This window comes from Phyllostomus discolor, chromosome 6 (genome assembly GCF_004126475.2).
Source record: "Phyllostomus discolor isolate MPI-MPIP mPhyDis1 chromosome 6, mPhyDis1.pri.v3, whole genome shotgun sequence".
Classification (NCBI taxonomy): Eukaryota; Metazoa; Chordata; class Mammalia; order Chiroptera; family Phyllostomidae; genus Phyllostomus; species Phyllostomus discolor.
In genome coordinates, this window is record NC_040908.2 from 94069332 (window position 1) to 94097030 (window position 27699).

The window sequence follows — 27699 nt, forward strand, 5'->3', positions numbered from 1 at the left end:
CAACTTTTAGACAAGAAATCTGAGTTAGATAATATGACCTGATTTGCCTAAATGATAGAGAGCTGAAATCAGAATATGCATTTCTTGACTTTGAGTCCATGACTCTTTCTCATACCAGTATTGATGGGTTATTTTCCTGAAAGATTTTCCCTGAGTCTGACAGCCTCAAGCAGCTGAACTTTTTCTTGCACATGTTTTAGCCATGCATTGCAACTAAGTCTAAGATCTTTCCTTTCCCACTAGCATTGCAGAGCAGCTTTTTCAGGTGGATCATAGAGCCGAAAGAAGTCTTAGAGATCTTCTCATTCAGAAGTTTTCAAATGTTACTTTAACAGTGAGAACATTTCTTCAAACAAAATTTATGTGGTGGCATAATTTATATAGCAGATTTGTTTTTTTCAAATGGTCTATTTAAAATTAGTATTAAGGGAACCGGAGCATTGCCTGCCCCTACCTCCTCCTGCCACCTCAATAAAACCACTAGGCTCCTAAGCAGCACCATACTTTTAAAAAATCTACTTGATTGCCTTTGTTTTATAACCAAGGTTTCTTTGAATTCAAGAGAAAGAAAAAATATTTTAGGCTATCCTAGAAGAAAAATCTCTCTCAAATATGGCCGAAATAATCTTTGAAGTGGATTGCAATGAGCAAGACCCCAGAGGAGTGCAAGGGAAGATGCAGTCTGAGGAAATGGGCCATTCTGCCACCCAAAACAGACACTTATTAGTCGTGATCCACTTGAGAGTGTAATTGGCCCACTATTTCTAATAACTTTCCCAAAGAAAACAAAATCTGCGAAAATAGACATATTTCTCTGATGTAAATAATTGCAAGTGCTGATCTGAAATACTTTTGTGTAGATGCCTTGTGGGGTCTGCAGCAATCCCTTCTTTCAGCAAATTCTACAAAATAGCAACTGATCTGGACAAGCTGCCCTAGAATCTGATGGAATACCGTCTCTAAAGTAGGGGTGTCAAACTCATTTTCACGGGGGGCCACATCACCTTTCTTAACAGTTAAGGAGTAGTTACATTTCTACAGCCCTAAAATTATTTCGGCCCTTTGAAGGCAACAGCAAGGCTGATGTGGCCCCCGGTGAAAATGAGTTTGACATTCCTGCAAAGGAAGAGGGTGCTTTTTCTTTCACTGATTATTTGCAAATCAGTTGGAGCCTCTACTGCCTCCCTAGGATGAGGTTCAGTGATCTATGGTGAGGGAAAAGAAGCAGGGCCAAAATCAGGCGGTCACGATTTGCATACGTACAGATCTGTGAACTTGATCCCAAGGCCAGGTTTAGTTGTTACTGATGTTTTTAATGGTTACATTGCCAGTGAGCTCACAGTTTATAACTTCCCAAAACCTAGATTCCCTCAAGTTGGTGGCTTATTCATGACCTGTTTCGATGCTCTTTTCATCCTAAATCAGTGACCAAATTTTTAATAGTATCTGCCATCCTTGCCTGAAGACTCCTCTTGCCCAGTACCACTTACCAGCTTAGCACATGGGGGCAACTCTCCCTCAGGAAGAAAGTGAGTCTGCGTGCCAGTGGTGCCGATCACCAGCACGTTTTTCTTCAAGTCAATGCAACACTGGTGTCTCCTGAGCACATCTAGCCCTAGAAGCATGTCCATGGGCTGCTCCTCGAGGATAGAGAAAGAGCATTGTAAGAAATCGCCCTCGATTTGAATCTGAGCTAGATGAACTCGGCCCATGATTCTCTGTGTGCCCACCCCTTTAGCAACCCCAGCCCATCTTCGGTCCACCAGCCGGATTATGTTACATCTCTCAGCACAGGCTTGGCTCATAATAGTCATCTGAGCCCCTGAGTCAACAAAAGCCTTCAAAGGATGTCCATTCACTTTGCAGTTGATATAGAGCATGGCCACTTGTCCAAAACTCTCTGGAGCCACTTCTATAGCTATATTCATGTTTTCCTCGATGTTTTGCTGCCGGATTTCTTCTTCTATTTTGGCCTGAGCTTCCAAATCACATGGGTCAGCACAGTAGAGGTGAAGCCTCTCTTGCTCTCTCAGGACACTTTCCCTTTGCTGATCCATCAGGACCTGAGAAAATGTCTCAAGGTTTCCACTGAGCAAGGCTCCCGCCAATGGAGGATTGCGTACCTTCAGCAAAGACAGATCATGGGGATTGGAGAGCAGCATGCTTCGAATCAAGGCAGGGCTGCCAAGGCCTTGAGCAGATGTCATCTCTCCAGAGCCTAGGCCATGGGACTGCCGGGATGAATGTGCCCGCTGCTGCTGCCGGGAGCTGGATGTCCCAGGCGTGGCGACCCCAGTGAGATCTACCAGAGGCAGGTTCGACAAGCGACCTGAAGGCTGAGGTCCTACATTCTCCTTCTGAAGTAAAACAACCACATCGCCGTCTTTGAGGCCATAGGAGCCCAGAGAAGCGTGGTCGTCAGCGAGGAGCCTCTCCATGTAGAAAATCTGGGTCTCTTCAGCAGGGATGCCAGACTCGAGCTCACAGAGGACTCGGAAATTGCGGAGCTCAAAGTCAGGGCGGACCCGGAGGGAGAAAGTTAGCTCGGAGAGGTCCCTCTGAACACAGTACACAGTGACCAGCATGGCACAGGCCCAGGGGGGCCATGTGAGCAGAGGGCATCAATTGTTCACTGGCTGGCTGGAGCTGGTCTCTGTTGGTGACTCAGCAGCTCCTCAGACTGGGTGTCTTGGCTTACGTTCATTCACCTCTCAAAAAGGCTCAGCCACTCACCAGTCTGGGGACTGCCTGCCAGTCTCAGTGCCCACTGCCTGGCCCCATGGAACCTTGAGGTAACATGCTATGTTCCAAAGTGCATTTGTATGTGTGCCATTTGGAACTGAGAATGTCCATTCCCATAGAAACAGAGTTACTTCAGTCCATTAGGTTCCAAGACCAGCGGCTCAAAGCCTATTAAACCCCATGATATGAAAAATATTTCAACTCTTCCTAAACACCATCTGTCTATTCTCTGTATCTATGAGTCTGCTTCTGTTTTGTTTGTTTCTTTATTGTATTCTTTAGATACCACATATAAGTGAAATCTTATGGTATTTGTCTTTTCCTGACTGACTTCACTGAGCTTAATATCCTCTAGGTCCATCCCTGCTGTTGCAAATGGTAAAATTTTGTTCTTTTTAATGGCTAGGTAATATTTCATTGTATATATGTACCACAGCTTTTCTTATCCATCCATCTATTGATGGGAAATCATAAATAACACTGCAGTGATCACACGGTCACATCTGTTTCGAACTGGCGTTTTGGGTTTCTTTAGATACATACACGAGAAGTGGAATCCCTATGTCATAAGGCAGTTCCATTTTTTAATTTTTGTGGAAACTCAGTACTGTTTTGCACAGTGGCTGCACCAGTCTGCAGTCCTACCAACAGTACAGGAGGGGTCCCTTTGTGATGAAAGCATTTTTATAGAATAGAGGTGTTTCTGGCAAAGCATGAATTCCCAGTTCACACCCAAAGAAGCTGTTTTTATATATGTAACCATTACCTTTCCTGATACTGAACATAGTGCAATATGTTTTATCATCTTGCTGTAACTCTTTACTTCCAGTAGTATTATGTACTTAAGTGCTTTTTACTAATTTACTCTTTACTGAGAACACACGAAGGAAATCAGAGACCCTCAGGTTTGGTCAATTAACTGTCATTGTTCTGTAGGTCACACAATGTCAAGATTGCCAAAGATCCTTTGGAGTCTCTAGTTCAGCCTTAAACCTCTGCTGCAAACTTAAACCTCTGCCTGGAAACTGAAAAGATAAACACAGCCTCCTGGGGATGTTTAGTACTTCTGTTTATATATTGTTTGAGTCTTTAATTTTACTCAGCACTATGGGGAAGGGGAACAAAAGTAGGTTTACAGTTTGGGGTATGAAAAATTATAAATACAATTAATAAATAATATAAGAACAAACTATGAGTTATGCACTCATAACTGTAAACTTACTTTAGTCCCACCACGTATATTTTTAATTAAAAACCTCTTCTGCTTATGTAGTAAACTGGAAGGTCATTGGGAATATATCTAGATACTGCTAAAAATAAAAATTCTTATACCATAAGTCCATATTCCACAAACCACTGAGAAATGGGCACTCTGAATTATCTAGATGTGCTAATCTAGGTAACTGAAGGTTATAGAAACTTTTCTTGAGGAGCCTTTTGTAAACTTATTCTCTTACTTTCTTCCTTGGTAAGTACAATATAGGCCCATAATTGAATCTTTCTTTGATAAGTGAGACCGATGCAAGTTCTCAGGGCTATCACTCAGAAAATCAATTCTCATTGTGTAGCCTAAATACCCAGAAAACAGGAAAGATGACACTGATTTCATATTGGCCAAGTAAGTAACCCCAAAGTTAGTTTTTGGAATAAACCCACCATAATACCTTTTCTAATTTGTTTCTTTATAAAAACGCATTGCAGCAAAAAATCCATGATGGCTCCACTTCAACATCAGTTGATACTTAAAGTAGTGTCTCTTGCTTACAGAGCAAAATAAATGTCTTTTTCTTAAAAAAAAAATAGTGGCTGCATAAATGTGTTTATGTAGCATATACAATAATTAAAAAATGTTAAGCAATTACATTAGCCTGCTGTGTTTGGATTTCTTTCTTTATGTGACTGGTATTACTTTTAAAATAAAGTGCAGTCAAGACTTATTAAGACAGTTAAATCATCATTTGAGATTTTCAGTGCAACTTAGGAAAGATGCAGAATTTTTAAAGCAGTGTCCTTAGGTTAAAAAATTAATTTTCCTGCCTTGGCCAGTTAGCTCAGTCGGAGCATCATCCTTTACACCAGAAAGTTTGTGGGTTCAATTTCTAGTCAGGGCACATACCTAGGTTGCAGGTTCAATCCCCCGCCAGGACATGTGCAGGAGGCAACTAATCCATGTTTTTCTCTCACATTGATGTTTCCCTTCCTCTCTGTCTCTCTCTCTTGCTCCCCTCCATCCCATCCTCCTCCCCATTTCTCTCTGTAAAATGAATAAAAACCTATCCTTGGGTGAGATTTTAAAATTTTAATTTCTTAACTGTTCTTTTTGCTTTACAATAATGCAATAAATTGTGCTAGAAGTGTCATAAATGAATAATATTTATTTTTCAGGTAGTTCATTATTTAACAGAAGCATTAAAAATGCTCAAATGAGTCCTGACAGGCATGGCTCAGTTGGTTGTGTGAGATCCCACAAAGTGAAAGGTCTCCTGTGATTCCCAGTCAGGGCACCTGACTGGGTTGTGCGCCAGTCCTGCATGGGCATGTGAGAGGGGCTACCGATCAATGTTTCTCTCACACATTGATATTTCTCTCCCCATCTCTTCCTCCCTCCTTTCTCTCTTTCTAAAAATAAATAAATAAAATCTTTTTTAAAAAATGCTCTAATGAAAGTTCAATCTCTTATTAGTATATTTGGAGAGTTCCCATATGAAACGCTTAGGTCCCCTATCTCTGGAGTTTAACACCATCATGTCCTCTTAGGTGTGCAATTGAAGAAATTTGGTCTACCTGAGAGTTTAATCTGAATGAACCTGCTGGGAACTTAGCTAATAGTTTTCCTTCACTGTAAGGAGAGAAGACACACACATACCCAAGCATACACATGGAGAGAGGAACAAGAAAAGAATGAGCAAGAATGCAGTCAGGACATTTTTTCAATTACTTTGAAAGTGCAACTGAAAGATGATGGCATTTTCCATCAGGGAATATTTTTATGGCACGTTTTATTTATTGCTGTAGTTTATTAGTTTCAATATTGTACCATGAAAAGAGGTGGCTTTTAAGTTGTATATTGTATGTAGAAAATAATACAACATAGGATAATCTCTTGATAATTTTGCTTTTAAAAATATACAGGGTGGAGCGAAAGTAGGCTTACTGTTGTAAGTTTATCCTTGTAATATTATTTATTAATTATTGTATTTTTCATACAAACAACTGTAAACCTACTTTTGCCACACTCTGTATATTTTCCAAATCTAAATGTATGTGTGTGTATTTACTTATTTTTAAGAAAGTTTGCTGCCTCCATTTTTTGCCTTAGGATCTATCTAAAGTCTTACTCATATAAAAATTACTCTGATCTGTGAGACACATTTCTTGTTATTGAAAGTTTAAAGATTACTTACAATTTCTGAGAGAAATACTTATAAATTAAATAAATTTAATGTAACAAAATAGAAACAGGATAAAAATGACTTACAACTTCAGATTGACAGTTACTTGTTTTCTGAGTACTTTAGAAAAGAAATGTTTTCATGTTCTTATTCCTGTGTGTGAAGAATAACCATGTAACACTAAATAGTAAGACTAATAATAGGGCCTTGCATTTTGAATTCAGCTATTGTTGAGAAATATCATTCTTTTCATATCAAACCAATTTTTTTATTGTGTACTATTTTGTAGTAACTTGTAATCAACTCATTTAAAAAACACTGTCATTAACGCTGGCCAGTGTGGCTCAGTTGGATGGAGCATTGTCCCATAACCAAAAGGTGGCAGGATCAAATCCCAGTCAGAGCACATACCCAGGTTATGGTTCAGTCCCAGTCAGGCATGGCCGAGCGTGGATGAGAAGGCAATCGATTGTTGTTTCCATTTCACATCAATGTTTCTCTCTCTACCCCTTCCTCTCTCTTTCTAAAAACAATGAAAAAAAAAAGGTTCTTGGGTGAGAATAAAAAAATTAATAAATAAAAATTAAAAAATTAAAAATCACTGCCACTATAAGTCAGAAATACCAAAGTAACCTATTCATAAATTCAAATACACTTTAATAACTTCAACATAAATTTTTATTGTCAGAATATTAATGCTTGTATATACATGAATTTGTCATTGCATTTAGGTAACTATGTCTTATCCTAAAAATGAGAAAATGTGCTGGCTCATAAGGTGTTAATAATTAATCAATGAAGTATTAACCTCTGAGCATCTTCTAGGTGCCTATCACTTCTTAGGGTAACTGATGGAAAAGACATATATGTCTGAGCATATTCCTTAATCCCCAAGGGCAATAGTGTGTATTAGACTAAAATATCAAACTATAGGTTTGAAAGTCAGCATCTTTATTAAATCCTTTTTATACTTTTATTTTAGAAATTATATCTTCATTTCATTAAAACTATTTCCATAAGATGTTTACTCCATTAATTATTTTTACTCTCAGATGCCTTATCTTATTCAACCTGGAAACTCCAAAGTTCTAACCAAGATCTTGTTCTTGACGTATAACCAGAAAAGTTTGAATGATTGGAAAAATTCCCATATAGACCTGCACATTGGACAAGAGTCCACATAAAAGAGTGACAGTGAAATCTCAGATCTTCATGTGTGAGGAAAAGGCAGTTCTCTCTCCTCAGGAGCTCTCTCTTGAGTTCTTCCTCAGTTCTCTTTCAGTGCTGCCAGGAGGGTGCTGCTAAGGTTTGAAACCAGTTTGTGATTGTTTTCTACTCAGGTATAATTTTGTGTACATGTGTATGTGTGCTTTCTCTGCTTTTATGCTTCTTGTCCTTCCAGCAGTCATTCCTAGTGGGGATCAGTGGAGGGCAACATCACTGTCTGTGGAAGCATCTTGGCTTGGTTTCATTAATTGCCCAGAAGTATATGTATTTGGAAAGTTAAAAACTTGTTTAGTATTTACATATTTAGTTTTCTCCTATTTGGAGGTGAGCTCAGAAACATGTTAATACTTTCTCACAATAAATATTTAATGGCCACTTCCTATGAGCAAGTCAATGGACTAGGCACTTTGAGGGCAGAAATGAATAGAAGTCACCTTCTTCCTTCAAAGAACAAGATTATCTACGAGGGGAGATAAGACTTGTGCCCTCTGAATTATTTTACATAATAAAAATTAATATGAGTCATGATAGATATGTAAATAAAACACTATGCTTACTTAGAAGAGATAAGTGTTGCTTGTTTGGATGGGGGGAGTGCCGGGTGTGGATAGGACTATGCAGAATGCTCATTGAGTTGAACCTGCAAGAATGATTTGGTCACAGCCGTAGTTAAATTTTACTTACCAGGGTTTGGAGGAATAGTCCTTTCCTTGAGGAGTTAATATCATGCCACTAACTCGACTGACTCCCTCACACAAACATACATTTTACAGTTCATTTTTTTATTGTAGATGCTTGAACCAAAAATAGATGCTGTAGGAGAGTAGGACTGGTACAAGGAATGAATATAGCCTTCTCAAAAGGTAGAATTGCCATCAGCAATGCTCACACAGGCACCTACACCCTCAAACAGAGTGAATATCCATACTTCTTTCTGGTATAGAGCCTACTAGTTGAGTTAAGAGGCAGTGTTTATTTCATGTGGAAAAGTCTATACAGTTCCTGAACTGAAATCTGTATAGATCTCTTTCTCAATCCACCTGCATCTTCTTTAGAGTTGGCAAAGATTCCTTCAAAACTTTACATACATTGTCCATCAGTCTTAGCTTTATAGTACTCTCTAGCCTGTGGAGATATTAGAAAATGAGTAGAAGCTGTCATCAGGAACTTTCAAAAGTCCCTGTGGGGGCTCTTAATACGAATGTCTAAAATTAGTGGGTATCATATTTTAATTTTTAAAAAGTGTGCTGATTGAACTATACATATAGCTATGAAACAATGCAGAACTTTCTGAAAGTAACCAGTTTTCACATTATCTACACACATTCACCTCTGGCACATGAGACTTCTAACTATGGAGGACAGAGTAATAGCATGCAGTCTACCCAAACAAGAAGGACCTGATGCCTCTGGCCACTGGCCCTGCCACCCCAAAAGCTAGTTACATGGGAAGTCATTTTATTTATGGTAACACTTTGGGTTAACTGTCTTTTCAGCATGCATGTATGTTTCTTTCCTGACAAAGCAAAGATATAGTAAAAAGGTCATAAATAAATAAAAAAACACATCATACCACAAGAATGTGGTCAATTAGATATTTTCTGAATTATATGCATGATAGGTGATGTTTCTACAGCTATCTGATAAAAGAGGAAATTCCCAGATTGTTATTTATATAGCTTTCTCTATTCTAAACAGCAGCTGAGTTAATTGATCACCATGGTAATTAGCATAGCTAAAATCCATCTGTCTATCTATAGGATTTAATTGTATTCCAACCTTGAAAATGAGAACAAATCCTGATAAGCAAAAGCTTAAGAAATAGCAAAAAAAAAAAAAAAAGAAATCAAGTCACCTTCTACTTTTTTCAGGAAAAATTAGATTTAGCAGCCTAAATGCAATGAGAATTCTTTTTAAGACCATGCAATGACATAACATCCAGAGCATTTCATGTTTCTACTCTGAGAGACATGATTCTCTGGTGCTCACCTCTGATCACTGTTCCATTATTATTTCCATTTCACTTATTGTTGCAAGCAGATTTCATGATGTGTTCTTTCTTATGTGCCAGCCCTCCATCCCCGCTCAGGTCATCTGATCTAGGATTATACACCTAAAGCACTGGGCCATCTATATGGCCACTGGCCCTGCAGGTGACACAGACACTAAGGAATAACAGTGAGACAACACAGGTGACTATGCTATTCACTCTGCTTTTATTAATGCAGAACCAATCCAAATCCATACTTACATAATAACAATAATAATCAATCAGAAACAATCAACAATAACATCACACAAGAGAATTGGAGAATAACGAACCTGAGTCACCAGAGCCCAATCAGGTCCGGGTCCAAGAGGCAACCAGGGGGAGTCAGCATCTTGCAAGGCAGAGTCACGGGATGGAAGCACAGTGGAGCTCTTTCTCCTGAGGCTGAAACATGCAGGACATCTCAAGGTGAATTGCTCTCTGGTTGCATATCCATATCCATACTCTGGAGTCTTCTGCTTTTATGCTTTCTTTTGGAAGCAGAGTCATGTTGTTTATGCAGTTTCTCCTAAGCATGTTTTTCACAATTTTGATAAACACATGTTTATGTCAGCTCTGAGTCACATGTTGTTTTATGTCACTCTCTCAGAGGGTTGTGTTACACTTCAGATCAGCACATGTTGTTTGACATGCTCTACTGTGCATGCTGAGGGGCTGTATCATTCCCCAGAGTCACTGTTCTACTGAGCATGCTCTAAACATGGCTTCAGGTCCTGCTCTCCACACTTATGAATGTGCTACTTCACTGAGCTCAAAAATGTACTTAACTGCTTGCATACTCCTGTTTACTCATGTACTGGTAAAATGTTTCAGTGCACTTATTCACAGAACATGTGTAGTATCTCTTTGGAGGCCTCCAGAAGACAAAAACTAATCAGAATAATCACATACTTTGGCTTTCAAAATCAGAGACCCATTTTCTGATTTATCATTGATTTTTTTCTTTACAAACTATAAGAGAAATGGAACAGAAATGTCTAGGCAGCATTCAAAAAACTTTGAGTCTTTTATTTTTCTGTATTTCCTTATTTTTCTTTAAAACAGTGTTAATTTTAAACAAAGACTTGGTTTTATTTTGGGTTCTTACTATAGTGTTTTCATCTAGAATATAGAGTTATGGTGGACTCTTTGTGCCTGTTGCCAAGAGACATTGGACCAAATGTTCTGAGCATAACTAGTAAATTACTGCTTATGCAACATGAAATCTTCTGGCATTAGATTGACATCATAAAGTGGAGCCTCACTATAGTCATGGTTTTGGATATTAAAACTGAGCTTTCAGACTATTTCTTTATAGAAAAGTTTAAAGCAAACAGAATCATCAGCTACAGAATTTGCAGCAAACCAACCTGGGGGGGGAAAAAGAACAACAATGACAATTTCAAGTAGGAGATGTAATTTGTGTTTGCTGGGAAGAGTATGTAGTAGATTTACCTAGCAGCTAGCCTCAGGTGTCCACCTTCTCCTTTAAAGCCCTAACACCAATCCTTTATGGTATTGAATTTTTCACCAAAAATAATTAGGATCATCCTAGATAGAAAAATATCTCAATTAGAGAAAAAAAAACATGCTGTACTTTGAATAAAATAGACTCTAAGTGAATTACTTATTACAAAGAAGACCATGTGTTCTGTACTTTGAAAATAATCACTCAATCTGCTTCTGTGACCAAAAAAAAAGAATGCCAACAAAATACAGACATCTTCATAAACTAGTTATCAGGAATTTAATAAAGATACGTTATTCTATCCTTATATAAAACAATATTCTTATATATATATATATATTTATATAAACAATATTCTACTTATATATCTGCAGTTCCAGAAAAAGTCACACATACATACACACACACAACTGGATACTGTATACAGAGCAATAAGATAGAATGCCTATTGTAGATTTGAAGTCATAAAAGTGTTACCTAGGAGACTGGGGTTAGGGCATCCCCCTCCTCAGTCCTTGCCTTGCTCACAAGAGAATAATTCATTCAAGGGACAACATGTATAGTAGACATGAGATAGGAAGTTTATTGAGCACAAAGCTGCACATGGGCACTCAGACTAGCTGAATGCCCCATGTATAGTAGACATAAAGTAGTAAATTTGTTCTATACACTTGAGCACAAAGCTGCAAGTGGGCACCCAGCTAATTGAGTCCACCCACTATTTGGGTTTGGGGGTTTTTATGCCTGTAGCCACAGTTTCTAGGTTTTTTTTTCTCCTACCCCTTCCAGACCTTGTGATTAAAACACAGTTTCAAAGACTTTCTTTTCCATCTAGTTGAAATGATGCATACAGAATTTCAAGGGCTCCCCTCCTCCTGCACTATCATGGTTTTTCTTGTGATTTTTGGAACACCTGGCAATCCTATCAGACCAAGTTCAAGACTGCTGAGTTAATGGGTGACACATGTTCCCCCATTGCCCTGGTTTACTATTGATCTTATCTAACAAAAGTAAGGTTTTAATTCCTTGAATTTGTCATTTATTATCCAAATATGCTGGGACAAAGCATTAATTTTGTTTAGTCTCATCACTTTTATATAAAATGAGGGTAATGAAAATCTCTTTTCCATAGGATTTTGGTGTGGACTTAGTGGAAAATTTGAATTTGTCTTGTAAATGGAAAAGCACTCTATTGAAGTAAGTTATTTTTTCCTCATATAAGTATGAACAATAATTAACAGCCTGGAAAAGTAAGAAGAGAAGAAGAAATTATGCATCCTGAAGGAAATATGTAAATTAATTTTAAGCCCTTATTAAGTTTCCTTGAGTGGTGTGCTTTGAGGCTGTTCCTGCTCCCTTCAGCCTTATACTCTGGGCTGCCCCGAATAGTAGCAAGACTTGATCATCAAATCTGTTTAAAAACCAGGAAATATCTTTCAAAACTTGAATAAGTAAATCCCTTACTAGTACATTATGTCAATAATTTATTCATGTCACTTTTAACAATAGCAGTCTGCAAGGTGTTTTTGTAGTTACCAAAAGTAGACAACAAGGTCCCTGCTTATTAGGTGCTTATAGAATTATTGAGCAGACAGAACATAGTGAAAAGAAAATCTATTCACCATAATTAAGACTGAGAAAGTATTGCATGGTAAATCAAGACAGGATTGATTATCTTGTGTGCAAACTGTTGAGGTTGACACCAAGGATATAAGCATAGTTTTTTTCAAAATCACTGTGGGGGACAGTTATGTCTCACATGGAACAATGAGAGTGCCTCACCCTACAGAACACTTTCCAAAGGACTTTTTGTTTTCTTTATTAAACAAACCCTGAGAACAAATTACCGAGCTGAGGAAATCAAACATGCAGAGTGGGTGCCCAGAGTCATCTGGACTGAACAGTGTGGCCATGAGGCCATGAGATTTGGAAGCATAGCAGACTTCTCAGCACGATCAACAGCAGCCATCTAAAAGTTTCTTTGAAGTACTACTATTTTTGACAGAGATCATTGATCCTCTGGCCAGGGGACAATGAAGGCAATCTCTCAGAGAAGGACCTTCAAATACTTTGATGATGCACCTGTTAGTTTAAAAAAATCAACTTTGATCACACTCTCCACATGTGTATACTTATAAAGTGTATATAGTACTGTATAACATTATAAAATATGAAAAGTTTAAATGATGAATTTAAAACATCTAACATTCCATTTATATTTACAAATAGAATGTACTATTTTTTCTACTATTTTTATTCCTGCCCTCACCAATGGATTTTGAAGTGCCAACATCACTGTTGAGACTATTAGAAAACAGTTAAGTTTCTGATGATTTGAATATATGGCCAAGAGGCAGGCTCCTTTCAGGATGGCATAGATTGGGGTTAACACAGGGCAAATGTCCAAACGAAGCATAGCCTTCAGAGACATTGCAGAAAACAACATATCTAATGCCACATTCACGGGCTGACACCAGTCTCTCCTCACACAGTATTCAGCTGGGTGAATGTCAGAAGACAGTGTAGTAATCACAGTCACGCAGTCTGAACAAAAGCAATAAAGGCAGGAGCAGTGGGAACAGAACACCACCTCCCCTAGCCTCCCACCTGCTGCATTGTCATACAGAGCAAAAATGCACAGGGCATCTGAGGGCCTCTGTAGTGAGTCCGTGTGGGATCTGACCATCAAATGAGGAGGGCGGCTCCAAGAAAAAGGGAGAAGTAAGAAAAGCAGGTTCAGAAACACTTTATCTTTGCTTTCCAGTGGCTAGGGAAATCGATGAGTTCTTTAGGAAATGTGCACTGCTGAGTAAAGAAAACTGAGATTTTGTGATGCTTGTACTTTTGAAGAGATACTTTTGCTCCCCTGGCTCATCTCCCTGAGCCCATGGATGTGTTCTGGAAATGCTGACAGCTTCCCATTTCTGCACTTGTGTGTTTCGGTTTCTCTGCCCTCCAGGGAGCTTTCTCAGACCTCCCCAGCCTGGAAGAGCTAGGGTTTTAACCGACCCCAGAAACAACTCTCCAGCAGTGAAAGACGGAATTCAGGGAATGAATACCACCAGCTTCTCCATCTTCTGGGGAATAATTCTAAAGTGTGTTCCAAATGGTTCCTCAGAGGGGTTGAAGTGAAGTTGTCATGGCAGTAATGTGTTCATTAGATGTTCTCCCTTTCTTGTCTCACTCGATCTACTTTCTCACTTGTGCTTTCTGGGATAACCTCCCAAATAAAAACCAGCTTTTACCCACACTTTTGTCTCAGTGTTAGTGTCTGAGGAAAAATCATAAATTGTAAGGGTGACATATTCATCCATTATAGTGTGTGTGTTTCTACATTATTTCTTCTAAAGTCCCAAAAATTCATGTAGATTTTACAAAAGTATAAACACAATGGGTTTATACCTCAAACCATCTGACAAATCTTAGTGCCTGGATCAGGGATCAATGTGGCTTTTATTAATCTACATGTCCTCTAACAGTGTTCTCAACTGTTGCTCTAAATTAGCTGATTCACATTCAAAAGCTTCCTGCCAGTAAATCTCACAGGTTCTGTATTTGGTATTTACAATATATAATAAGATGTATCAGGAAGACACTTTGGCATAGATCTTAAGAGCATGGACTTTGGGTATATTGAGTTTCAGGTCCCTATTTTGACACCTTTGGTTCTGTGCATAAATTTCATTGCATTTTAAAGAAGGTTCTCACGTGATATCCTGTGGACTCCAGAGAAATCCACCTGCCAGTCATTTGGGGCTTATTTTCAAGCATCAGTCATGTTATGATACTTGGTTTAGGCTGTGTTCTATATTCTGTCCACAACTTCTTGAGATCACTTCTTCAGTAGAGCTTATGCAGGCTTGACACTTGAATATGCAATTAGGTAATTTGTATGCACACTTTTGACAGCAGTCTTACGTGTATGTCTCATTGTTTTGACAATATTAGTAAACATTAGAGAGACAATGACTTAAATCTCAGTTATTGGTATGCAATTCAGTCAAGTTATTGTGATTCTTTGATGAAAATTCGTAGCCTCTGACCAATTTGTTTTACATGTGAAATGAAGATATACTAGCAGCGTGATAAGTAATGAATAACTGTTGTTTCATTTCTCTTTGCATCATATCATCATGTTCAAATATATGCTTAAGTTTATACTTGGAGATGTTAGTCCTTTTGACTTACCTCTTTTGTCAACAAAATCTATAGTCCAAGATGAAAACTCCTTGACACTAAATGCCCAATTCTGTATTTTTAAGAAATTTTTTGTTCACAAGAGCCCCAACCAAAACCTCCTCTTACTCATGATTTTTACCCTCAGTGTCTTAGTTTATGTTACACTATGAGACAAATGTTTAAATCTATAAAGACTGAGTGTCAAAAGCAGAAATGTTGGAAGAATGTATGAGATCATATTAACACTGGTCAAAGTGTCCCAAGTTTGTACATTTTTTTCATTTTTTTTATTGTTCTTCAAGTACAGTTTTCTGCCTTTTCCCCCCACCTCAGCCCAACACCCCAACCTTCCTCCCTCCCTCCCCTGTTTCCATGCCCCCGTTATTGTCCATGTATCCTTTATACTTGTTCCTGCAAACATTTGACACTTTTCCCCTGAAATTTCCTCCCCTCTCCCCCCTGGTCACTGTCAGCCTGTTCTCTATTTCAGTGTCTTTGGTTATATTTTGCTTGTATATCTTTTTTCCTTAAGTTAGCAAGGTTTATATATTAAAACATGGCTGATGTTAGAGACACAGGTTGTAGTTATTTCACCCTGAATTTAGATGTAAATTTCTTTTACATCTAAAAGAAAAATCGTTTCTAAGAAAATTTCTGCAATAAGTGTGTAAATTGTAATAGGCATTTTGCCAATCTATAGACTTTCACTTTGAGAGTCCGTGGTGGCTACAATACTAGTTCACTGTTGGGAGAGAAATGCTGAGCATCTGTGGTTACATAATGTTTACTGAGATCACGTTTACTCAGTCTTTACTCTATAGCTATATGTGAAATTTCTTAACAGTGGATTGTCTTTACATGATATTAAGACTAGACATTAGGAGAAATTATGAAATTTACTAAGAATGGATCAGTAGTGTATCTTTTATGAAAAAGCCAGAACTATTGGTAAAAGAATAGTCAGTGTAGTCCTGGCTGGCGTAGCTCAGTGGATTGAGCACGGGCTGGGAACCAAAGTGTCCCAGGTTTGATTCCCAGCCAGGGTACATTCCTGGGTTGCAGGCCATAACCCCCAGCAACCGCACATTGATGTTTCTCTCTCTCTCTCTCTCTTCCTCCCTTCCCTCTCTAAAAATAAATAAATAAAATTTAAAAAAAAAAAGAATAGTCAGGGTCATCTTTTTTCCTTGTACTCAAAATCAGCACTTCTTAAATGCTGCCCGGTAGGTAGGTGCATTTCTAGAATGATTATATAAGTATGTTTTCAGTGAATTCAATGAGATGAAAGTAACTTTGCCTTATTAATTACAAAGGAATGATTGAATCTTTTGAGAGCAAGAGCTCCCTGAAAACACAGGATGGCTGACATTCCATTTGCAATGCACTGGAGCACAGTTTATAGTTCAGAAAGATGTAAATAAAACACTGCTCAAAAAACATTTTTGTTGCTTGTCTTGCAGCTGTTATTTACCAGAGATTCTGGTAATTTAAATATACCTTATTCCAGAATATATTCAAGGTCATAATTATGGCAGATTTCTAATTATATACTAAGCTTTACAAAGTGAAACATTTCACCCTGGGGAGCCCCCCTGGATGGCTGTAGCCTCTTTATTAAGTGAGCTGCTGCAGAGTTTGGCTAAGGGCACTAAATCAAAGGTCTATGTATATGTTTTGTTCCTTTGGGAAATAGTTGTTCCATAGTTTTCATTTTTGACTAACTGGAAGTACAAACCAATAAACCTTTGAACAAATGTAGTTTTTACATTTTATATAATTATTACTCAAATGGTATCTAGAAAAATTTAACAACTATAAAAGTGGGCTGTAAATTTATTATGAGTGTACATACCTAAATTTATTAAACATTTGTGAATGTGCAGATACATTCACTAGATTTTGGTTTAACATTGTAACACCAGAAACCAACATAAAATATTCTTTCACTTTTATTTTCATAAATTTCAAGTTCAGATTTTTTTTCTTCCTTATGGTGTGTTTGGCACCAACTGCTTTGGAAATTGACCTAGGAAATTATTAATGCTACATAAAGTATGTATTATTGTGTTATCACATTCTAAGTGATAATTATGAAAACATTATTCTGTAGGCAGCCCTATTTGTCCAATCTACTAACAAAGCTGCACAAATTAGTGCAGCTATCTCTCTAAGCTCTTAAGTCTAAATATCAATCTTGAACAGTATCCTGACAAGGTCCATTAAGTTAGAACTTTAAAGGAAAATACAAACAAGAGTAGAAAATCAGTTGAGTCCACACTGTAAAATAAGAGTTCTATTTTTACTTTAACATAATTATTTTAAGAAAGCAAACTGAAGAGTGTAACTTCATATATGTCAGCATACATGCATTCTATCATTAGCTTAAAATTCTTCCTCTTTAGTAAATGGTTAAAGTATGTTATAACCCAATTTAAAACATTATTCTTTCATTAACAATTTCTGGTATTTGTGCATCACATTCTGTTCTTTGCTTCACTAACTGGGAAAGAAAATAAGGAAGGGTGGTCCTTTCCTTGTGTCAGACCCCTAATGGGGATTCTCAGCACTTGTGAAATCAGAAGTTTTTAACACCTGCCTGAATGTGCTACTTAGAAATCTAATTATTAGTACCTCATTCACCATGCCCATAGCCAGGGTGTGAGTATACCATCTCCAACACCATCTGTCTCAGCAGGTATCCATCACTTTGATTCTTGGAAGTTTCCCTTCATACATGTGTTAGTTAGCTGCTACCAGAGTAAGCTATATAACAACAATCCCATAATTCAGTGGCTTAAAACAAAAATTATTTATTCCCACTCATGTGTCTGGGGTCAAATGGAATTTGACAAATGTAGACAAGGCTTGTATGTCGTTGGCTCCCACATTCAGTTTGGATCTACATCTGCTCTGTATGTCTCTCATCTTCTCTCATCATTGGCTTAACAGGGTATCCAATACATGTGCTTCTCATGTCAATGACAGAAGTGCTACAGAGTTGAATAGAAACACAGGACAACCCCTAGGGCATAGACTCAGAATTAGCATGCCATAATGATTGCCTGCATTCTGTTTGTTTTAATAAAATCATATTTCCAAGCCCAGTATCAATGGGGCAGGACAATAAAGCAGTGAGAAAGTAAAGGATGAAGAACTGCAACAGTAATGAGATCTATCATAGTATGTGCTTCACAGTTGGCCCCAGTGTTCTTTTCTCTTTCATAACAATGCTGTGCAAAGAAGCACTCTAATAGCTCTCCAACTAATAATTCTAGTGATTCAGTAGATCACACTGAAGTGAATCAATCAACTTCTAGTTTTCCCCCAGCTAGTGTAGCTCAAATGTGATCCATAGACCTGCTGGCATTCCCATGAACCCTTTGTTACTACTGGTCCATAATAAGATAAGGAACTTGCACCAAGTGTACATTAACTATGACTCTAGAACATTGTTTAGTTTGCTAAAAGTGTTTTTTGTAGCAATAAATTTTATTTTTTTAAATTTTTACTGTTATTCTATTATAGTTTTCCCAATTTTCCCCCTTTGCCCTCCTCTGCACAGTCCATCCCCAACTCCTACTGTCAATCCCCACACCATTGTCCATGTCCATAGGACATTCTTTGACTTGTCCCTACCCCTTATTTCCACCATTATCCCCCTCTTGCCCCTGACCATTGTCATTCTGTTCCATGTTTCCATGTCTCTGATTCTATTTTGCTCATTAATTTATTTTTGTTCATTAGGTTGCTCTTACAGGTGAAATCATATGGTATTTGTCTTTCACCAACTGGCTTATTTCCCTTAGCATTACGCTCTCCAGTTCCATCCATGCTGTAGCAAAAGGTAGGGGCTCCTTCTTTCTTTCTGCTGCATAGTATTCCATTGTGTAAATGTACCACAGTTGTTTGATCCATTCATTTACTGATGGGTACTTAGGCTGTTTTTAGCATGTGGCTACTATAAATAGCACTGCTATGAGCATAGGGTGCATAAGTTCTTCTGAATCGGTGATTCAGGGTTCTTAGGCTATAGTCCCAGCAGTAGAATCTCTGGGTCAAAAGGCAGTTCCACTTTTAGTTTTCTGAGGAAATTCCGTACTGTTTTCCACAGTGGCTGCACCAGTCTGCATTCCCATCAACAGTGCATTAAGGTTCCCTTTCCTCTACAACCTCACCAGCACTTGTTTGTTGATTTATTAATAATGACATTCTGTCAGCTTTGAGGGGATATCTCATGGTGGTTTTAATTTGTAGGAAGAAATTTTAAATGAGGAACACAGTATGTTGATTTTCAATACAGCTCAACCTCATCACATAGTAGACAGGCACACTGAGTAGCATAACCTTAGAACTTGTCTAGAAAAATAAATTTCTTAAGCCAAGGTTTTGATTTTTTTCACTAATTATAAATAACACACAAATCCCCAGAAATTAAGTTAAAACGTAATTAAGTCAGTACATTTAAACTGGCATTAATGGTCCTTTCCACGTAAAATTCTCCCGTTAGTAGTACAGATTCATGCAGGGAATAGTATAATATTAGAACAGATATGAAACTTGGCAGTTATGTTCAGGCATAAGAAAAGTTGAGAACAAAATATGACCATATCATGAGCCCAATACTCTTAAAATATAGTCATTTCCCTAGATCTAAATAGAAAAACATGTTTCTCATTGCCTTTTTCAACATATTCTAGAAACTTTCATTGTGTTCCCTAATGTATACAAGGTCCCTAACAAAACAGCTATGACACAATGAAATAATTATTGTTTTTATTAATACTTATCTTCCTTATCTAACACATTTTCTTATTCTTGTTACATTGGAACATTTTTTCCATTTTTATTTTCATTTAGTAGCTATCAATAAATTATTTGTAATATCTTTAGGAAATTAAATGAAGAGTCAGATCACACTTTATGGGGTTTCTATTTTTAGTATATTATGTTAGCAGTCACAGCCACCTCAAACTTACTGGGGGGAAAAAAAATGAAATAGCTCCAAGACATAACATTTCTAGAGATAGTGTCAAGGAAGCCAGAGTTTAAATATTAAGTATATGTCTCCACCTCTACATTTTTATTACACATGCTACTTCTACTCTTTGAAGCAATAAATTGTTATAAGAAACTACCTCACCACCCTCTGAACTCCTAAAACATTTGCTACCTAGAATTCATTGTTTGTTTATTCCTTTGTGCTACTTTTCTGCATGTCTGCTGAACTAAATGACATTTTTCTCATTTCTGCTTAAGATTTTATATAAAGCATTTTCACTTTTTTTTTTTTTTTGCCTTCTAACAGTTCCACAAAGAAGTTAATGGAGATGTTCTCCATCATAATTTTGGAGTTGGACACCTAGATTGGGTGGTTTTTTCCCCACAGACACATAGCTAGAAAGTAGTACAGAATGCTCCACATAAACATATTTTATTTTTTAATTTTTATTTTTTATTATTAATGTTCAAATACAGTGTTCTCCATTTTCCTACCATCACATTCCCCCACTCTACCCACCCCCACCTTCCACCCTCAATCCTACCCACTTGGCTTTGTCCATGAGTCCTTTATACATGTCCATTTACCACCCTTTCCTTCATATGTTAAAAACACCTCAAATATATAACATGTATGAATGACTGGTTATCCACTTCCCATTTTGATAGTAGATATTAATAATTATGCATGATACTCTTTCTTTCAGATCATATCTGCCGTCTTAGAAATCTTCTCAATGTACTATTCTGGAAAAGTGTCATAAATGTTTGGAGTGGGCATTTAGGCTTAAATATGTGTGACTTTCACTGTCTTACTTTTGTTGTGTTATGATTATGTTTTTTGTACTTGTGCCCTGTGATATGTACTATGGTGCCTTGCACAAAGTAGTAAATGCCAAATAAATATAGTAATAGTTTTGGCTAAATAAGTACAAGCCATAATGTGGTAAAATTTGACTATAATTTTTTAAAATTTTATCATCATTGAATAATTTATTTCTTAGATATTATTGGGCCTCATCTTGTGCCAGGCACCATCTTATACATTTGAGATTCAAGGATGAATTCACTCATGGGGTGTGAAAGGGAGATGGAAAAAGACATACCATAGCAGACAAAATGTGTAAGGGCCCCGACCCCAGTGTCTGGAAGAAAACATTAGTGGCAGTAGCTCACCTCTGAGGAATGGGGCCATCTGGGACCCCTTGGACTACTATTCTCATAGAAAGGGGTATCGTATGAATTGGGCAGAACCTCTAAAAGACATCTTAGTTCACAAAAGCAGTCTAGCAGGAGCATACATCATCAATTTGACTATAAGGTTTATGAATTTTGGCTTCAAAACTGTGAATGAACCTACTTATTCAACAAATGGGCTGATTGGTTAATTTCTCCTGTATTGCTTCTTCATATATAAATGCACCTAAGTATCTTGTTTCAAGAATATTCTGAATTTCATTCATTCAAAAAATATTTGTTTAATGCCTCTTATTATCTCCCATTAGACCCTGAAACAACAGTGAATGAGTCTTATTTTGTAGAAGCTTCTCATCTGGAAAGGGGAAGACAGTAAAAGAATGAGAGTTTCAGGCAAAGCCAATAACATAGCATGTTTTCTGTCACAATGCCTGATCCAAGAAATGTTATTTCTCTTCCCTACAGCCCACTTACCATATCATAATAATATTCTCTGTTAATTTTTTAATCTAAAATCCCTCTGTCACATAACGACTTACCAGTGAGAACAGCAAGTCACTCTACTAGTTTTCCAATCTTTCTAGAGATATAAATGACAATAACACATCTTTACAAAGTTAGCATATTGGTGTAAGTAATAAGATGGAGAGTGAGGCAATGCCAGCTGAATACTTCTTTGTAATACAGGTGTCAGGACCCACAAAGAATCTCACAGGTGAGGGGAAGGATCAATACTTCCACACTGCAGCTACTATTTATTGAATACTTCCATGGTTAAGCACTTGGGATTTATGAAGATTACTAATTGTATGGGCTATCTTTTTTGTAACAGAGGAGGGTGAGGGGTTGACAGGACAGTGATAGAGGCTATGCTGAGTGGCTGGCTGGAAACATGGACGGGAGGAAACAGATGAGGACTGACATTTGGCTAAAGGAGACTGAGAGTCAGCCTCCAGCAGCTAAAGGTTAAATCTTCCTATCTGATATCTTTAGTACATGTTTCTATTTAATGGTTAGTAAAAAAGGAAAAAAACACTCACAGAATATTAACAGATAGTACTAAGGAGAGAGAAATTTCTGAGGGCTGAAAATGTTTGAAGAGCTTTACTCAATTCACTTTACTGTGACCAATATTTCTTTAGTGTTGCTACAAGCCAAATATGGAAGGAAAGGTTTTTTTGCCAACCTCCCTTGACACCAAACATAATGTAAACACCTTTTTTAGAGCAAGAGCTATGTCATATTAACATTTTTCATTCCAAGAGTGCTTCTGGTGCCCTGTCCTTGTTGAAGTAAGATGCATTCAGAAAATATTGGTTGGCTATATGTTTCTGGTGGCCTTGTAAAAACTGGTACAAACACAAGCAAATACAGCAGTTGTTAAATAAGTGCCATCAGTGGCCACTCTAACTGCTTTCCTCCTCTTTTTCTCACATACAGAACCCTCATGGGTAGACATGGGCTTCAGGGGAGGCTCAGCCGCCCTTCATCAGGGAAGTGCATTGTGTGAGTGTGAGCCAGTTGCGATAATTCTGTTTCCCTCTTGGGACTGGCATGCCCTGGGAATGTTTCCAGAGTGTTTCCAGTAAGAAGGAGGGAAAGCCTGCTTAGGGTGGGTATAGGGGTTCCAGAAAGGTTTCTGCTTTCTTAAAAAGGAAGACATATGCAGAAAGCCCTTTTTTGGCTTCTGAAGCCAATCCTGTGAGGTCAAGAGAGCGAGAGCCACCGGAGCCATCCGTCACATTCTGAGGAGAACTGCCAACATACCCAGGATAGCGGAGCAGAAGGCCAGAAGCTGTGACTATATGGCAAAGCCTTGTGTTAACCAACCCTGAATAAGTTCTACCTCCAGACTTCCTATGTGGTAACACATTTTCTTTAAGTAATTTCTGGTGTAGTCATCTGTTACTTGCAGCCTAAATGAGTCTATGGGATCAGTGGATGATTGAACGTGCAGTGCTGTGCAAGTAAAGTAAAAGGCCCCTCCTTATCTCTACAATTTCAAACGGGTTTGCAGAGTTTCAAAAGGATTCACTAAGCAAGTATTCTTGAGAACTTACTATGCTTCCAAAATTGATTAATCAAAAGAGAATGCATTCTGATTGAAGTTTTGGACTCTATAGCACAGACGTGAAATGGATAGTGAAAAACAGCTGGTGTCCAATGTAGTTTCCACATGAGTTCTTTATATGCATGAAAGGATTGGGTCTTTAGCCAAAAGTGAAAAATAGAAATGGAAAATGTGTAAATAGCTAAATTGGAGGACCATGCAAAACTCTCACACAGTTTTATAATTTGGTGAAATATGCCATTCTACATAGTTTAATGCATATTTCTACTGTGGTACTTTCTAATTCATTCTTTTCACACTTCCCAAAACCCAAGTTTATTCTGTATGTATCTCTAGTCTAATATGGATACATATACTAGTTAGAAAATTGTGCTTTTAGCCCTGTCTAGTGTGGCTCAGTTGGCTGGGCATCATCCCACAAAGCAAAAGGCTGCCTGTTCAACCTAGTCAGGGCCCATGCCTGGGTTGTGGGTTCGGTCCGAAGAAGGAACCAGTGAATGTTTCTCTCTCACACTGATGTTTCTCTCCCTCTCTTTCTCCTTCCCTTCTCTTTTCTCTAAAAGTAAATAATAAATAAAATCTTTAAAAAATAAAGTCATACTTTTAAATATATTATTTTATTTAATGAAAATATTAAATATATATTTTCCATGTGCTCAGGTGCTTTATAATGCTTTTTATATTCCATATGCCTAAGCAATGCTATCTTTACCTTTTTAGTTTCAGTACAAAAAGCTTTGGATGACTCATAGTTTTTGTGCTTCTGAAATTAAAGTTTTCCTAAGACGAACTTATTATGTAGCTGTGTTCACACCTGAGACTCCTTGAGAATAAACAAAATCTGCATTTCTTTTTCAAGCACTAGACTGTTAATCTAAGAAGAAAGTAGAACCATGTTTCAACTGGTTTCTCATAGCATAGCACCTGTAACAACCTCACAAATTAGTAGTAACTCTAACTCAATCTAAAAGATAGAATTTTATCAAAGGTATTTCAGAAAAAGAAATCCAGTAAAATTTATAAACAATTACTCAGTTTATGAAATAAAATTAAAATATTATAAAATAACAGTTCAGAGCAACAGAGCAGTATTCTAGAAGCCATAAAATTATGGAAATAGGAAGGGGTGTGTGTGTGTGTGTGTGTGTGTGTGTGTGTGTGAAGGAAAATATATATATTTTTAATTTTTCCTTTTCAAGAAGAAAAATATCAGAAGAGTCCAAAATTTACCCATCCTACCTAGTGACATCACACTGAGAATGAAAACCTGACCCTTTTCTACAATTCAGTCCTGGATGCCCATCAGGCACCCTTTAACATCTCAGTAAATGCTTATACAGTGATGGACTATTTGGGGTCTGGTACCAGAAAATGGCTTCAGATTTATTTTCTGCTAATCATGTCAGAGATTATCTGTTTATTATTATTACAGGGATGGGCAAAAGAAGGTTTGCAGTTTAACTACACAAAACAGAGTCTATTATTATTTATTAATTATTGTATTATAACCATAAATGTATTTTTGCCCACCCCTGTATATGGGTTCCCAGGGAAGCCAGGCAGATATTGGTATATCATTATTTTTTTCATATAACCATCCAGTTTGCTAGTATAAACCATAGTAGGCCTCTGAATTTGCCTATTTGGGTAAAAATATATTCCTTTTAACCATTTATATTCACACAATTATGTCATTCTCAATACTTATTAAATGATAGTATGAATTGTTTTTTATTAAAGGCCAAGTCTTTCTTCTATCGAATCTGAAAAAAAATGATGCTAGATCACCATAGTGATTTAACAAGATATTAAGCTTGCTTTGTATTTCAAAAACCAAGGGTATATTGCAAACATATTTAATAATCTCTAAAGGATATTATGTATTAGAATATTTACAAGTTTCTCATTTGATAGTCATACTCTATCTATATATATGTATGTATATATACATATGTGTGTGTGTATATATATTCCAAACATATGACCATGTCTTAGTCATATAACTCAGTTTTTCCTATCAAAGATAATGTTATTTGCTCTTAAATATTTTTTTAAATTATGGTTATAGAGGGTAAGCAGGCTAATCTTGAGACAGAAAACAATCTCTTCTGCAGTGTCATGTATCAGCTCATACAGTTCCTTTATTTGGTCATTGCTTTAATCCTGCAGCAAACAAACTAACACCTGCTGGATGCTAGGGAATGTACATGATACAGGACCATAGACAAGCTTGCTGGTGTGTGGTGATCAGCACCAAAATAACTGGATGTGTGAAGACTTGAGATGAGGAGAATAATAAAATCCAGTGACTATTAACCTCATTTGTTCAGTTAACTGGTTACAGATATCTGACTGTCTGCTGCTTAAAGTTAAAGTAGGTGACACAATTAAATGAAGTCAGTAAATGAAGAATAGAAGTTGTCGCTGCTACATATAAGCAAGTTTCTGCTTCTGAATAAATGGACTAATGAGGACTAATGCATAAGTTTCTTTTGAGCTTTAAATAGACCAATAAATATTAAGCACTTGTCACAGTACCTAGACATATTTAGTAAATATTAGCTGTTGTGAAAATTATTGTTTTTACTTAACATTCACATATGGTCTAAAAATTATGTAAATTATGTGCTATGTAAATTTAATTTGCCAGAAGATCTTTTTGCTTCTAGACAGGTAAACCACTCATTTTTTTCTATCATACTTCTGAGCAAATATTTATTTTACATTTATTAGGTACCCACTGAGAATAATAGCGCCATCTAGAAATGCATAGTCCTGTTGTACAGGCAAGTGGAAAGCTAAGTATAGAGCAAAAGGAGACTTACAATATGTTCAGTGTTAAAAAGAGTGATGCAAACGTGATTCTGCCTCTGTGTTTCTAGACCAATGCCGGACATTGTTAATCATTCCCACTTTTCCACAGTTAATAGACACACGGGCTCAGAATCCTTTTCATGATAGTACTACAGGAAGATGTCACCATTCAAGCTTACCTACAGAGTGTCTGCCATCCCTAGCGAGACAAGTTCTTAAAAACGATCAAAATCACTTCCTCAACTATATTTTTCTGCACCTTAGCACTATTTTTCTTCCTCTGTAATCATCAAGTCTTCCTCTATGAGTCCTTCACCAATACCCATTTCTCTCCTGACCATCTCTCCTACCAACATTGCAGTGATTTACAGTAAAATAATGAGACATTACTCAGTGTATGGATAGATCATGCTACCAGTTAGAAAACAAAAACACAAGTCAAGCTTTCACCTCAGTGTGTGAGAAACATGTAAAGAATTGCTATAGTCAGTAGAACTGTTCATCAGCTTCCAGTTCTCCTTTCCTTCCAGGCACCCATCTTGTTGGAAGTTAAGTCTGGCCATGTGATTAGCTTTGGCTGGTGAAAACATAAACGTGAGTATAGTACTTAAAACGTCAATGGGCAATCATTCATCTCCTGGTTTCCCCCTGCCTTGACCGTTCATGTTATGACATGACACCTCCTTAGCTTAGGTCCTAGAGTGAGGAAATAGGAAGCAGAGCCTCATCGATCCAATGTAGACAAGCAGTTTGAGCAAGAAGTAAAACTTTGTTATTAAAACCACTGAGATTTGGGCTAGCATAATCTAATCTCTTCTGCCTAATACCACTCTGACTACACAGTGCTTAGGAAAAGAGAAGAATGCCCAGAGGAGGCTCACCAGATATGGTAACGATATTGGAGAGACTTGTTAGTATGAGATCTGGCAAGGAAACAGAAGGCTTGCTTCATTCTAAAATGCCATTCATTGTAAAACCCAGCATCGAATTAGTAATGGCTTTTGTGGGGGGAAAATGTCCACATAGAAAGGACACAAAATGCTTTTTTAATAAAATGGTAACAGTACAAATTTATCCATAAAAATATAACCTCTCTTATTTAATTATCCCAGTGAAAATCCAATTTCAAGCTTTTTTTAATTGACTCTCAAAAGTCCTCAAAATCACTTCTTCCTACAGTTTTGATGCACAGCTTGAAGGTTAACATGACCTTTGGTGTGTGTGTGTGATATTGATTTGCTTAGCTTAGTACTTTTAAAGGATCACAATTTTAAAGAATACTGGAGAATACTTGGAGTTCATCTGTATTTTTCATAATTACCATATCGTTTTTAGCTTATATGAGTTACACGTCACTAGAGTTAAACAAGTCTCTTGAAAGCTATCAACTTTTGACAGATTGATGTTTATCACCATCACAATCCATGGATTATTTGCATTCATATGTTATAGTTTTGACAATTTTTGAGCTAGTCTGAGATATTTGGTAATTGCTATTGCCTTTAATTTTACTGTCTGAGGTAGGAAGGGAATTTGCGTTTTGAACCTCAAAGATGATCAAAATTCAGCTTTATTTACTTGT

At 37.2% G+C, this 27699-nt stretch overlaps 2 protein-coding genes across 3 annotated transcripts in view; one reads left to right on the forward strand and one right to left on the reverse strand.

The window, feature by feature from the left end:
• PDGFD (platelet derived growth factor D) overlaps positions 1-27699 on the forward strand; it is a 244702-nt gene that overhangs the window by 121482 nt on the left and 95521 nt on the right. The window lies entirely within an intron of this gene.
• Positions 1115-2860, reverse strand: DDI1 (DNA damage inducible 1 homolog 1). The gene has a single exon (XM_028517398.2). The coding sequence runs from the start codon at positions 2583-2585 to the stop codon at positions 1437-1439; it is 1149 nt and encodes a 382-aa protein (XP_028373199.1). The 5' UTR covers positions 2586-2860; the 3' UTR covers positions 1115-1436.